Here is a 13,091-nt window from a genome sequence, read left to right as displayed (position 1 = left end):
AGTTAAGATGACTGCTTTGAATAACTAAGAAGTCTGATTTTGAGTTTCAGGCTGGCACAAATTTTCAGTTTTCACAACAGATTTATTTCATTTCAATTTCAAAATATCTGAACAATTTGCACCAATATCATTTCACATCACTCCATCTTCACTGTTTCGCTCCCACTGATGCACACATTTCATTTGAGTACCTTTAATTCATTTGGTAACACAGAATTATATTTTTTATCTGTCACTTACAACAATAAGAAGAATATATCTCTTTATTATTCATTATTGTTTATGTTTTCCAACCATAAAGGTTTTTTACAATCTGTTATTAAATTTAATGGGACAAGCAAGAACTGAAACATATATGAATGTAACTAAGCAAAGAACTGGACAGTAAATGCCATCATGCAAGTAAGTGCAATGTAAGTTCTATCCAATCATATGCAGCACAGCCCCAGATCTATGATATTTCTGAGCTGGGGGCAAAAAATTGATAGTACCCCCCCCCCCCCCCTGCTTCTTTGAGTGTTTGAGATAGGATACAAAAATTTTTAAAAAACTGATTTTTCAAAAATACGATCATTTTGTAGTGCACATAATTCTGAAGAGTTTGATACATAAAACATATATGTAAAAGGAAATGTGAGACGTTATTTGGTCTTAAGTATGCTGAAGTGCAGTACCACACCTCTTCACACAGCAGTCTTCTATTGCACATCACTGTATTTCACTCTGTGGAATTCAAATGTGTACGAGGTGCGGCTAGAAAAAAACCGGACTGATGCTGGAAAAAAACATTTATTTACAATTATTTACAATTTCATGTTATCTCCTTCAATGTACTCTCCTCCTCGGTCTCTACACCGCTCCATACGAATTTTCCACTGTTCATAGCAATGCTGCAGATCATTTTCGGTAAGTCCATACATTACTTCCGTCGCTTTTTCTTTTACTGCTTCAACAGTCTCAAATCCAGTTCCTTTCAAAGCTGACTTGCCTTTAGGGAAAAGAAAAAAGTCACAGGGGGCCAAATCAGGTGAGTAGGGTGGATGATCTAAGATGGGAATGTTGTGTTTTGCCAAAAACGTCTTCACTGACAACGCACTGTGAGCTGGGGCATTGTCTTGGTGAAGGATCCATGACTTTTTTCTCCACAAATCGTTCCGTTTTCTCCGTACTCGCTCACGTAGGGTAGCCAGGACGCTAATGTAGTAATGCTGATTCACTGTTTGTCCCTCTGGTACCCAATCAATGTGCACAATCCCTTTGATGTCAAAAAAAACAATCATCATTGCCTTGAATTTCGATTTTGACATTCGTGCTTTTTTTTGTCGTGGAGAACCAGGAGTTTTCCAATGCATCGATTGGCGTTTAGTTTCGGGATCGTAAGTAAAAAACCACGATTCATCGCAAGTAATAACATTTTGTAAGAAGGTGGGATCGCTTTCAATGTTTTCCAGGATGTCAGAACAAATCATTCTTCGGCGTTCCTTCTGTTCAATTGTGAGACACTTTGGAACCATTTTTGAACACACTTTGTTCATGTTGAAACTTTCATGAAGAATCTGCCTAACACTTTCCTTGTCAACTCCTGTTAACTCAGACACTGCTCTGATTGTTAAACGGCGATCTTGTCGAACAAGTTTACCGATTTTTTCAATGTTTACATCAGTTTTTGCTGACAATGGTCTGCCAGTGCGAGTGTCATCGCTGGTGTCTTCGTAAGTAAAAAACCACGATTCATCGCAAGTAATAACATTTTGTAAGAAGGTGGGATCGCTTTCAATGTTTTCCAGGATGTCAGAACAAATCATTCTTCGGCGTTCCTTCTGTTCAATTGTGAGACACTTTGGAACCATTTTTGAACACACTTTGTTCATGTTGAAACTTTCATGAAGAATCTGCCTAACACTTTCCTTGTCAACTCCTGTTAACTCAGACACTGCTCTGATTGTTAAACGGCGATCTTGTCGAACAAGTTTACCGATTTTTTCAATGTTTACATCAGTTTTTGCTGACAATGGTCTGCCAGTGCGAGTGTCATCGCTGGTGTCTTCGCGGCCATCTTTAAATCGTTTAAACCACTCAAACACTTGTGTGCGCAATAAACAATCATCGCTGTACACTTGTTGTAACATTACAAACGTTTCACTTGCAGATTTTCCTAGTTTGAAACAAAATTTGATGTTAACACGCTGTTCTTTCTGTACACTCAACATTTTCCGATGCACAGACAAAACGTCAACTACTTAAAAGAGACGCCACGGGCAGACTGAGTGCAGGAGGCAGATGAAACTCGAGCAGTAGGCGGAGCGAGAGTCACGTGACAGGCCACACGACTCTCAGCCTTATTGCATTCGTTTTATTGTTTCACCAGTACTAGTCCGGTTTTTTTCTAGCCACACCTCGTATATTTTGTAATGGAAGCCATCAAACCTATATTCAGGGCAGTGGAAATTAAAATGTGCTGTGGTTTCTCTCCTACACCTATTTCGCCAGTTTGACATCCTACCTCTCTCAAAAAGAAAAAAAAAAACTCACTATTAATACTGGGTGGGCTTATTTGTAACCAGAAGAATAAGAACTCTTCAGAAAATTTGCACTCTTTGTTGCCCATTATCTTTTGTGTGGCATAAAATTAAATATCAATAAAGACAAGAGCAAGCAATACATTACACAGCACATTTTTTTATCTCTAATCTTGCTATGGCTTTACATGGCATGCTTTCCTTTCTGCGAAAGAATCTATTACCTCATCAAAGCTTGTCAAAAATTTTGCTACCTGAAAAACCAAAATGTCATTTTCTAAGACAGAAAAAGCTGTTAATATGAATAGTACTTAAGTTTCTCTATTTGATTACATCAGTTTTGTCACTGTGTGCTAGATAAAATGAAACAGACATTTCTAATATAGCAGCAATTGTAGCACATGCCAAATAAGCAAGACAAATGGTCATTTTTTATCTACCTCATTTACATAAATAACAAGATAGAAATTAATTTTTGACATACCAATATCAAATGCCTAATAGGCCTACTACAAGCTACAAGCAAAATGTTTTATGTTAGTAAATAGTTTCACATTTCATTCATATAATCCAGTTCTTTAAGCATGAGATCAAAAAGCAGTAGTATGAAATTTTTATATAAATTTGAAATCAGCATATTCTTCCGTATAATTTGTGTGATGTCCCTGTTGCTTCTCTTTCCTTGCTCTTACAAACAATCTTGTCATCACTAATTCTGTAACTATTCCTGCTAGTGTCAAAACTTAGTCTCAAGTTAACTACACTAACCCTGCCAGAATCACCAGTTTAGTTATGCCACATTTATTCTCAGGTTAGCCATTATTACATGTTTGTACAACACGTTTTCCACACTAGCCTGAGAATAGAACTTAAGCAGCTGCTAACTGGGTACTGTACAACTAGCCCTTAGTAGTGTAATGATCTGGCAAAAAATTTTCTGTCAAAATTTCATTTTCTTGGATACACCAGGAAGATTACATATTAATCTTTCACACTTGTTATTCTTGTTAGTCATTTATTTCCACTCAGGTAGTCTGAATCTAAGGATTTCGCTAACAAATATACCAATGCTGATCATTCGCACACACAGTCAACCACATAAATAAACAGTGATTGGCATTAACCCATTTGAGTTTATTCGGCTCAGCTCATATAGCCCCTTCCCCTTTTGTCTGCGGGAAGGTTTTTCTATTTCTAGATATGACGGGGACTCCCCCAGTTGAGACGTCCCATACACTATGCACGCATTCAAAAATCAACTTATGATTCATTCAGAAATCAACTTAGAATGTGTTCAAAAATGTTCGAAAACCAACAAGGATGTGTTTCAAAATAATATGAATAATTGATAAACCAACGTGCCCTGGATGCTTGGTGCTTTGTGAAGCAAGGTTGTTTTCTTCAAGAATATGAATTTAGCGCCCCCTGAAATTGCCACCTGGGGCAAATACCCTGGCTCCGCCCTCCCCCCACGATCTGGACCTGAGGCACAAAAATACAGACAATTTAGTACTGAATTTTTCTCCAGTCTAAGAAGTACAAATATATTGCTAATGAAATATCAACAGTTATAATGGCTTGAAAAGTATTGCACTGCACTACTCAAAAAATGCAATACTAAGTGTGTTACAAATATCCAATACTGGAACACAATGACTGAGTGTGTTGTTTGATTTATTCATCCATAGACTATTTACATTGTAAAATACCCATAAAATAATTGTACAATGCTTAAATTTCTAATAAAAAGTAACAGATTTTCTCTTTCTACCAGTACAACCACTCACTTTATCTTACACATTTGTACTTCATAGCATTAACATTATTTATCTAAGAGTGGCAGTGTTTTTTTAAGTCAATAAATAAATCTCTGACAGATTCTATAGTACTTGAAAATTATGTTAGAGTTCTGAGATATTTACATTTTGCAACGAGTGGTCAGATGATAAAGGTGTGTTTCATTAATTTCATGCTATGCTATTTATGTTCCAAATGTTTTTGTGTAAAAACCATTGTGTGTATAAAGACAAAATTTCATTTACTAAGCCTCTGTGCTCCACTTAAAATGTGTACTAACCGTTACACTTCCAGACCAAACAAAAATAAGTAAAAACTTCATGATAAATTTCCATTGGCTATGTTCCATAACATTGCTTTGATATTTCATTTTCTTTTCAGATCGATATTTCAACACTGTGGTTCACAGCAGTGAAGGAATAGATGCCACTCAAGGAATTACATCTGGAGATCCAGGATCTAATGGTTCAAGCAGTGGAGCTCGTACTCCCCCATCAAGGACACCAAATTCTAGCTCCAACCCATCCACACCCACCAAGCCACAGTCATCTTAAGCTGTATATTAGCACTATTAGATTTTGCTCAATTTATTATGTGTGTTTGCTAAGCATTGGGCCTGAATGGTACCTGCTGTAAACTTCCCCTTTTAATGGTAACAGCAGGGTTTGGCAGTAATCTCCAAGCGTTGTGTGAAATGAGAATCTTTAGTTGGATGTGTTTGAAGATGCATTTTTATAACTCTTCCCTTAATTTGTAAGATTTGAGTTGGATGAGAAGTAGATTTTCTCATATTGATCAACTAGTGCACAACTAATGGAAGCTGAGACAATCAGCCCAGAAAGTATGTGTGCCATAATGTTGTCACTTTAATATGTGTTGTAAATAGTTGTTTTATTTGTGGTGTTATCAGTCACAATTCCCAGTCATCTTGCATGGGAAAACAGATTGTTTTCTAACTACCAAAGACTTTAGCCATATTTAAAAAAATGTGATGACTGATATGGAGTTGTGTTAGAGTTCTCATTGCTATGTGATTTCTTTTAAATATTTTCTTTTTTTAAGCACATTGTGAGTATGATGTTTACATCTTGTAGCTTGTTTTTGTTGTTGTACAGAACACAGTTTTAAATAGTTTGTTGGGTGTCAAAAATTTTGAAAAAATTTTTGTTATGCTTACAGTCAGTTTGATTACAGTTTCAGTGTTTCTATTTGTTTATTTATGTAGTTGTTAACAATAAGAATTTTTTGACAAATGTAAGGTGGTTGATGTTGAGTATGAACACTGTTTGTAAAATTTGTTACATTTTACTGTACATATCAGATTATTTTTTAAGTAAAAGCAGTGCAGTTTTGTATGTCTTTTGACCTTAGGTTATTAACTTATGAGGGCATCTGAAAAAAGATACTCAACTCATATACTGTTAATATATATTATTAATTCTCTTGTTGCGCCAACAGCTTGTTTAAGGTATTTTGTTTGTTTCTAATTCTGTCTGTGTTTCAGTGAGATTGATATTCACAAGTTTTTATTTTTGTAAGTACAGAATCAAGCAACATGATGTTTTAGAACATATTCAGTAGTGAAGTGGCATCAGTGATCCATTATTTCAAATGGAGGAGATATCTGTCACACAGACAAATGTTGTATTGATACAATGTTTCTGGAGCGTTTATTTATGAGTACTAGTCAATGAATAAATTCAAAAGGGCCATTAAGCTCTTTTTTCTTATTTTTTTATGTGAAGGTCTTCTGCAGTGTGATATAAAACTTTGGGAGGGTTTTTGTAATAAGCATCTGTTAGAGTGTTAATATGCCACACTTTTTCATTGATTAATTATTTTTTGTAGACAAGGACAATGGGCCTCTGTAGAGATCTCAGTGATAAAATATTACTTTATTCTGAGGTACAAAGTGTAATTGGCTTTGAATTGTCAAACAATGAAGAAAAGATTTGCAGTTAAGAAGAATGGCTTGCAGATAATATTTTACAAATCTGTGATGCAATAAGTCGTAGCCTTGCCTTAAAAGCAAATAATTAGATAGAACCGTAGATTAGATATGTTTGTTACTGTCTATATAACATGAAGTATACTAACAAGACGGTGCTAGTGGACATTCAGAAGGTATGAAGTTTCTAAAATACACATTTGTTTATCTTGCCAGTATCAGAAATTCCATCATTTGTATGTGCAGCTGAAATAACACCTTTATCACTGAGGCATACCTAATTCTAGCTCATATACATACTGAATCCTGCAAATATAGCAATATGAATGACTAAATGTCCTGTAATATGTAGCAAATGTGGTGTGTTACTCAGCTGTTTTAGCTTCTGTTGATTGGATAACAAAATATTGTGCAAATTTTAATTGATGTTAGAAGAAAAGTTACAAGTACTGCAGCACTGATTTGTATAAAGACTGGAGTAACCTCTGAAGGCTCAAGATTTTTTTACTGTACATTTATTTTACTTCAGGCAAGGACATGTTCCAAAATATTATTTATTTCATATAGTTAGTTAATTTTGTGTAGCCACTTGAAAATGAATATGTTGTGTTTACTGTATTATGCTCAAACAGTCCATTTACAAAAAGAATAAAGGAGAGAGGAGAGGAAGGAAAGAGAGAGAGAAAGAGAAAGAGCATGTCTCTCTCTGCTAATGGAAGACTACAGAATAGGAGACAAAGCATGAATGCTAAAATAGCTGAGTTCACTATGTGCTGCAACAAGGAACTACATCATCATTTTTTGTCCATGATGGTGACTGCAGTTAAACTGTATGCCCCTACAAAAGTTGTAAGATTGTTGTGTGTTTGCCTTGTGGGACCCAACTTTTGTGGGAAATCAATTAAAACATTTATTAATAGCTATGATCTGTAGAGAATAATAGTGTTTGATACAAATTAATATTTGGCATCTTCAGCTTTAAGGGATGTATGAGCCCAAAAAATATGTGACATATACTAAGACATTGTCTGCCAGCCAATTGTATGTTATCCTAGTTTGAGAAACGGTATTGAATCCTTGTAGATGGGATTAGATTAGAAAAATGAACATATTTTGGGCCTCTGATTACCATGCACATGTCAAATACTGGTGTACTGGTCTTTTACCAGTCAGTTCTTACATAACCAAAGAGGAATCAGTTGTGAAACAATTTGTTAGCAGATTCATAAGTAGAGCTTGTTGCAGTGTGGTACAAACTTGACTAGCCAAAAGTTAGTGAAGAAAACAAATTGTAGAAGAGACAAATCTCCAGTTAGTAGAGTAGTGGATTTGAAAGAAAAAACTTTTGATAAATAGCAATTTGTTATATATTGTTACATATACCAGTTGTTGATGATATTGCAAGTTAGTCATTCAGTCACTTCTTGTTTTGTAAGTACAGTAACAAGGCTCAATGTATTACTGTTTGTAAATGTGCTAAACCAGCACGTTCATGACAGACTGTGTACAAGCTTTACTATAATCCAGAAGATTGTATCATAGTAGTCACTGTAAAATATAGAACTTTTGTTTTCATATTTAATCATTACATTTAATTTAATTCATACACATAATCATCCATTTTAGCACAAAACATATTGGCAGAAGCTGTTTAATGTGTCTATCATGTTTCTAATAATACTTGTGAATCTGCGTCAAATAACAAAATTGCGTAAGTATAGGGGACTCAAAAAGGTGAGACTGTGAGCATTACGATAACCAATAAAAGTGCCAAGAATCTGCAAAGTATTTCCATTTCAAGCTACTGACACAAAATGTAAAAGTTGATTGAATCAGGATAGTCTCCTATGCGATAAGATAAGAATTAAAAGCATTTCTGTCACCATGATAGAAACTGCATGCACAGTAGAGTCTAAACTTCAGCAATAATGTGTCTCAGAACTCAAGCTTCTGTATATAATTTCAGACATTGAACTCGGACATGTGAATATATAGAAAATAAAATCTTCTAAAACCTCTGGATTATAGTTAAGTTTGCTCATAATGTTAAAATTCATAGATAATATCTTCAGTATTTCCTTTTCATGGGACTGTGAAATGAATTTGGTATAGTTTTATTACAAAAAATGCAGGAACAGGCACCACCAGTGAGCTGCTTATTTTTATAGAATATCATTTTGCCACATTTTGGCTGTGTTTGTGCTGCAACTGATATGAACTGCAGCTTAATAAATACAAAAAGTCACATAGCCCGTTTTTCAAGAGAATTTTGAAATAATGATATATTAATAGGCAGTTAAGTATAGTCTTCCTGTATTCCAACATTTCACATGGTAACTATTAAAATATTCACTTTTGAATTGAAAATTGCTTGAAATATATTGCATTGTTTATTAGTTCAGTAGTTCTAACTTGTACCATTTTTTCACCACATTAAAAACTGATCCATCAGGTGACAGGTAATCCAGTTGCAATATCAAATAAAAGTTTGTAATTACCTGTTGTTTGTTGAAGCAACAGCTTCTGTTTTCATAAGACCTTTTACATTTCATTTATACAAAATATTACCTATTTGACTTACAATTCCAAAGTCGGATATCCACTGTAAGTATTAATTCATATTTCAGGATTGCTGTACCAAGAAGATAGGGTGAATTACATTGTGTCACTACAATGTTGTCATTTCAGGACTGATAATAAAATTTTTATTACATACTTTAAAATTTCAGAATGTGCACCATTAAATTTAGTTCACTTCTACCAGTGGTTCAAGATTGTTTTCTAGTCTTATGACTTTTGATAGCCCTATAAACTTTATCTGCAGAGAGAGTACTAAAAAGGACGTTTTCTGTTATAACAAGTAATTAAACTTTTCAGTCAATATAAACTCATCAAATACCATATGATAAAAGATTATACAGAATGACTTCTATTATATAAAAAGATCAGTATTATCACAGATAAATTTCTGTATTTGTGCTAATTACTGTTAAAAATATTTACAGTGATAAGATGGCAATGAAAACTAGCTAACCAAAAATTCTTACACACACATTGCGGCAACAGAAATGAAGTCACTTAAAACTTCAAAACAGACTCCTGTAGAATTTTATTTGTGGAGTACACTATTTAGAGGAATTTGGTGACATATACCATGATCCATTTGACTTGCAGACCTTGTTTTTCATCTCAGGTGTTTATCTGTGTTTCTGTGGCCAAAGGGATAAGGGGTGCTGCTAATCCCTGTGTAAACAACACATGTATTTTTCACTTCATCATAGGATAAATATGTACTAAAAATTTTTTTTGTTTGAACATATATGCATTCATACACAGATCCACGTGCATTTACGAATATGCAGATATCTATTTTTATCTTTGTAATAGCTTCCAAACCACAAACATAAGACACATTACAATTTAAACAGGTCTCATTTTCTTAGTACTGTATAAAAAAAATAAAACTACAGCAACTTTCCATATGAAAATTTCACTGGATTTGTCATGGTGATAAAGAGAGTCAAAAAGCATTAGTATTGTGGATCAGCTATTATTTTCTAATTATTGTGATGATTATGTTTAAATTTGTAAGAAACTGAGACAATGAGTATCATATACCACAAGAAAAAGTTATTTATTGTCTTTCCAAAACAGTCACCAAATATAAGTTAAGGTTTCAAGAACTTTTTCATTACATATATTAGATTAACTAGTGCCACATATACGTGAATAATCCATGAAATTTTTTTCCCCAAATTCAAGGACAAAAAACTGGGGGGTTCAGATTAATTACATCAACAGATCCTGTAGTGTTGTTGTGGCCTCAGTCTGTGATGGACCAGTAGCTCATTAGATGTGAAGAAACGTTAACTATGTGTCAGTTATGGCTACCAGTTCTTGTTATTGATTGTACACAGTTTTAAAAAAATTTAAAATTCTTAAAGAAGCAGAGAAAATTGGAAACTGCTCAGTGGAAAGAAAGTACGATGTGAGTGAGGGTTGTATTCACAATAGGCAAAAAAAAAAAAAAAAAAAAAAAAAAAAAAAAAAAAAAAAACCATGGCTTCAAGAAATGAACAGTAATCATCATCATCATTACATGACCAAAAATCGAAGTATCTGACCTCGAAAAAAGTCTCTGTGATTATGCAGATGAGAAGTGAGAATAGGGGTGTGCAGTGATTAGTGAAATGTGTCCAACTCAAAGCATTGGCCTTAGCCATAGAATTAGACATCACCAGCTTGAAAGCTAACTGGGGCTCGCTATCAAGACTTTACAATTGAAATGGATTAGGCTTCTGGAGGAAAACTATTGCTCTATTGCTTCCAGGCAATTATGAGGAAAAATAGTGAATTTTCATCACTATGTGGTAATTCTGTGCCACAAACATTCCTATTTATTATCTCAGACTGGTAATGTGGATCAAATGCCAGCCTATTTTGAGATGCCATTTGACAACACCGTAGACAGGAAATGGAAATCCAGCATCATGATATGGACTGACAGCAATGAGAAGCAAAGGTGTATACTAAAGTTGTGTGTAACTGGTGGTGGATGAAAACTACCACCTGTCATGATACTTAAAATGAAAACTATTGCAAAAATATCAGTGAAGGTCATAGTGGTAAGAGTGAATCTGAAAGCATGGATGGACAATATCCTCGTGGTTGACTGGATGACACATGTTTGGCAACATCAGCCTGTTGTGTTACTAAATTTATGTGACATGTTGGTCTTGGACAGCTTCCATGGACATACAAGTCAGGAAGTGTGAGACAAGTTACAAAATAGGAAAATTGACATGTTCATTATCCTTAGGGGCCTAAAATCCATCCTGCAACCACTAGAGGTGTGTATAAATTGGCCATTCAAAGCTGCATTTAAACAGCGATACACACAATGGATGGAAACCATGAGTTCAAAGTTTTTTGTAAATAAAACACTAATTAAAGCCAATATTTTGTTTTTTTAAAATTAGTGTTTGCGGATTATTCGATGACACGGATTATTCGATGGGGTGGATTATTAATGCAAATATAGGATTTAATTTTCAACTGCAATTTCAGTTAACAGTTTCATTATCATGTTTGTGGTAATAAGTACTTAATTTAGTCATTGTCAATGCAGTTTTACTGCAATGTTACTGGTTTTACACAAATGTGAATGTGCAGTGTAGATACACCCTTTGCCATTAATTAATAATAAAAATTATTATGCTTTTTAGTGTTGTGCTATGGTATCTCATTTGACTACCAACAATGATATGAATGGAACTCAACATGTCTGTGTCTGCAAATAAATTTCAAAAGAAATAATTAAATATATTATGGAGGTTGGCCAGTACCATTACATGTTGACCACTTCTCCTGTTCCACTTAGAAATAGAATGATAAAATCATGCTTTAGAATGGAACTTCCAAGGTGGAAATAGGAAACAAAAATGAGGAAAGGCAAACATCAACTGAAGCTGATTGGCAGAGAATATATGGATAAAAGCAACAGTACTTAAAAATCACTAGCTTTCATGCTATCGTTATATTTACAGTTTAAGTATGAAACTATGCACAAGCAATAATGTATGCACCAAAATACTTCAACTCACAGATATGGTGATACTGACTGTTTGTGAGTAATAAAATGTATGGGGCAATGGGAAGGATGATAGATGGAAAGACAGGTAGCTCTCAGAGACAGTAGTAACACTGATGACAGTCATAAAACTTAAAGAAAAGGGGATGAAAAAGATATATATAGAATGTTGTGCTTCTGGAGAAAAGAGAAAATGATATCTGTGCTGTTGGCCCAGATCATATAGTAGTTGTCAATGGATCTAAACCAGACAAGGGATTTGAGGTGCTGAGTATAGACAGGAAGGATACATCTATGTCGTTCAGACCATGGCCATCTGTAGAACTTTATGCAAGAGGGGGCAAGTTTCTAAAATTGCAGTTTTTTTTTATAACAGAAAACTTGAGAAACTCCTGTTGATTACTAACAGAAACCAGCAAAATCCGAACAGGAAATAGAACTTAAAAAAGGACTGTTCAGTTTAAGTGACTACTGTTTGCATACAAAACTTAATTTCCATGTTAATGGATTTCACTGCATTATCTTCACACCTTCTGTTTCTTGTAAAATTGACTGGCATAATTACGAATTAATAAAATTTGTTGTGAAAGCTGCATTTTTTAAAGTTATATGGATAAAGTGTAACTCAGGCCAGAATTCAGCAAGATGAATGGGGAAAACTCAAAACAATCAAAAATTGCCCAACACCAGTTACACTTGACAGTCTGTGATCGAACCAAGATGAGTCTTATTGAGCGCCCCCCTCCCCCATGTATGCAGTCATGCCAGCTGTAATGCTGAATGTGTAATTCTGTGAGTGCATATTGTGCTGTGTTGCACCCCATGGAGTTTGAGAACATCCTATGTCTTTTAAGATCTTTATGACTTTGTTTTTTTCACACTTTTCCTCTCTTCTAATGCAAGATATATATATATATATTTTTTCAAATTGATGTATTATGGTCCATGGATGAGGTACAGATAGTACAGCAATACTATATTCTGCAGAGTCTTCTAAAATAATTCTAAATGTGGATTAAGCTAGCCATGACATGTCTTCTTGGACCAGAGATAGATGGTAAATTCCTGTAGCAATAATGATGTGGACAGAAAGAGGGAGTGACTTTGTGGGAACTGGGGAAGGATATTGGGCAGCTGTACTGTCACCATGTTTATCTTATGGTGAGAACAGGCACAGGAATTTGAGCACCAAGTGTTGGAATGATCCCTATCTGGAGCTCAATAAGAACTGTACAAG

General features: G+C 34.5%; 2 protein-coding genes across 7 annotated transcripts in view; one reads left to right on the top strand and one right to left on the bottom strand.

Annotated features, from left to right (window-relative positions):
• The window catches only part of LOC124556761 (nuclear factor 1 X-type), a 587,449-nt gene extending 578,666 nt beyond the window's left edge, over nucleotides 1-8,783 (top strand). For all 6 annotated transcript variants that reach the window (XM_047130767.1, XM_047130763.1, XM_047130765.1 and 3 more), the window contains one exon: nucleotides 4,698-8,783. In XM_047130767.1, coding sequence (XP_046986723.1) covers nucleotides 4,698-4,870 — 173 coding nt within the window. In that variant the 3' untranslated portion in view covers nucleotides 4,871-8,783. The remainder of the gene's footprint in view (nucleotides 1-4,697) is intronic.
• Nucleotides 8,784-9,488: 705 nt separating this feature from the next.
• The window catches only part of LOC124556763 (protein ROP), a 148,880-nt gene continuing 145,277 nt past the window's right edge, over nucleotides 9,489-13,091 (bottom strand). The window contains exon 13 of the mRNA XM_047130771.1: nucleotides 9,489-9,507. The gene's annotated coding sequence lies outside the window, so the exon portion shown is untranslated. The remainder of the gene's footprint in view (nucleotides 9,508-13,091) is intronic.

The sequence above is a fragment of the Schistocerca americana genome, chromosome X, assembly GCF_021461395.2.
Source record: "Schistocerca americana isolate TAMUIC-IGC-003095 chromosome X, iqSchAmer2.1, whole genome shotgun sequence".
Lineage (NCBI taxonomy): Eukaryota > Metazoa > Arthropoda > Insecta > Orthoptera > Acrididae > Schistocerca > Schistocerca americana.
This window is presented reverse-complemented; position numbering and strand designations above follow the sequence as displayed.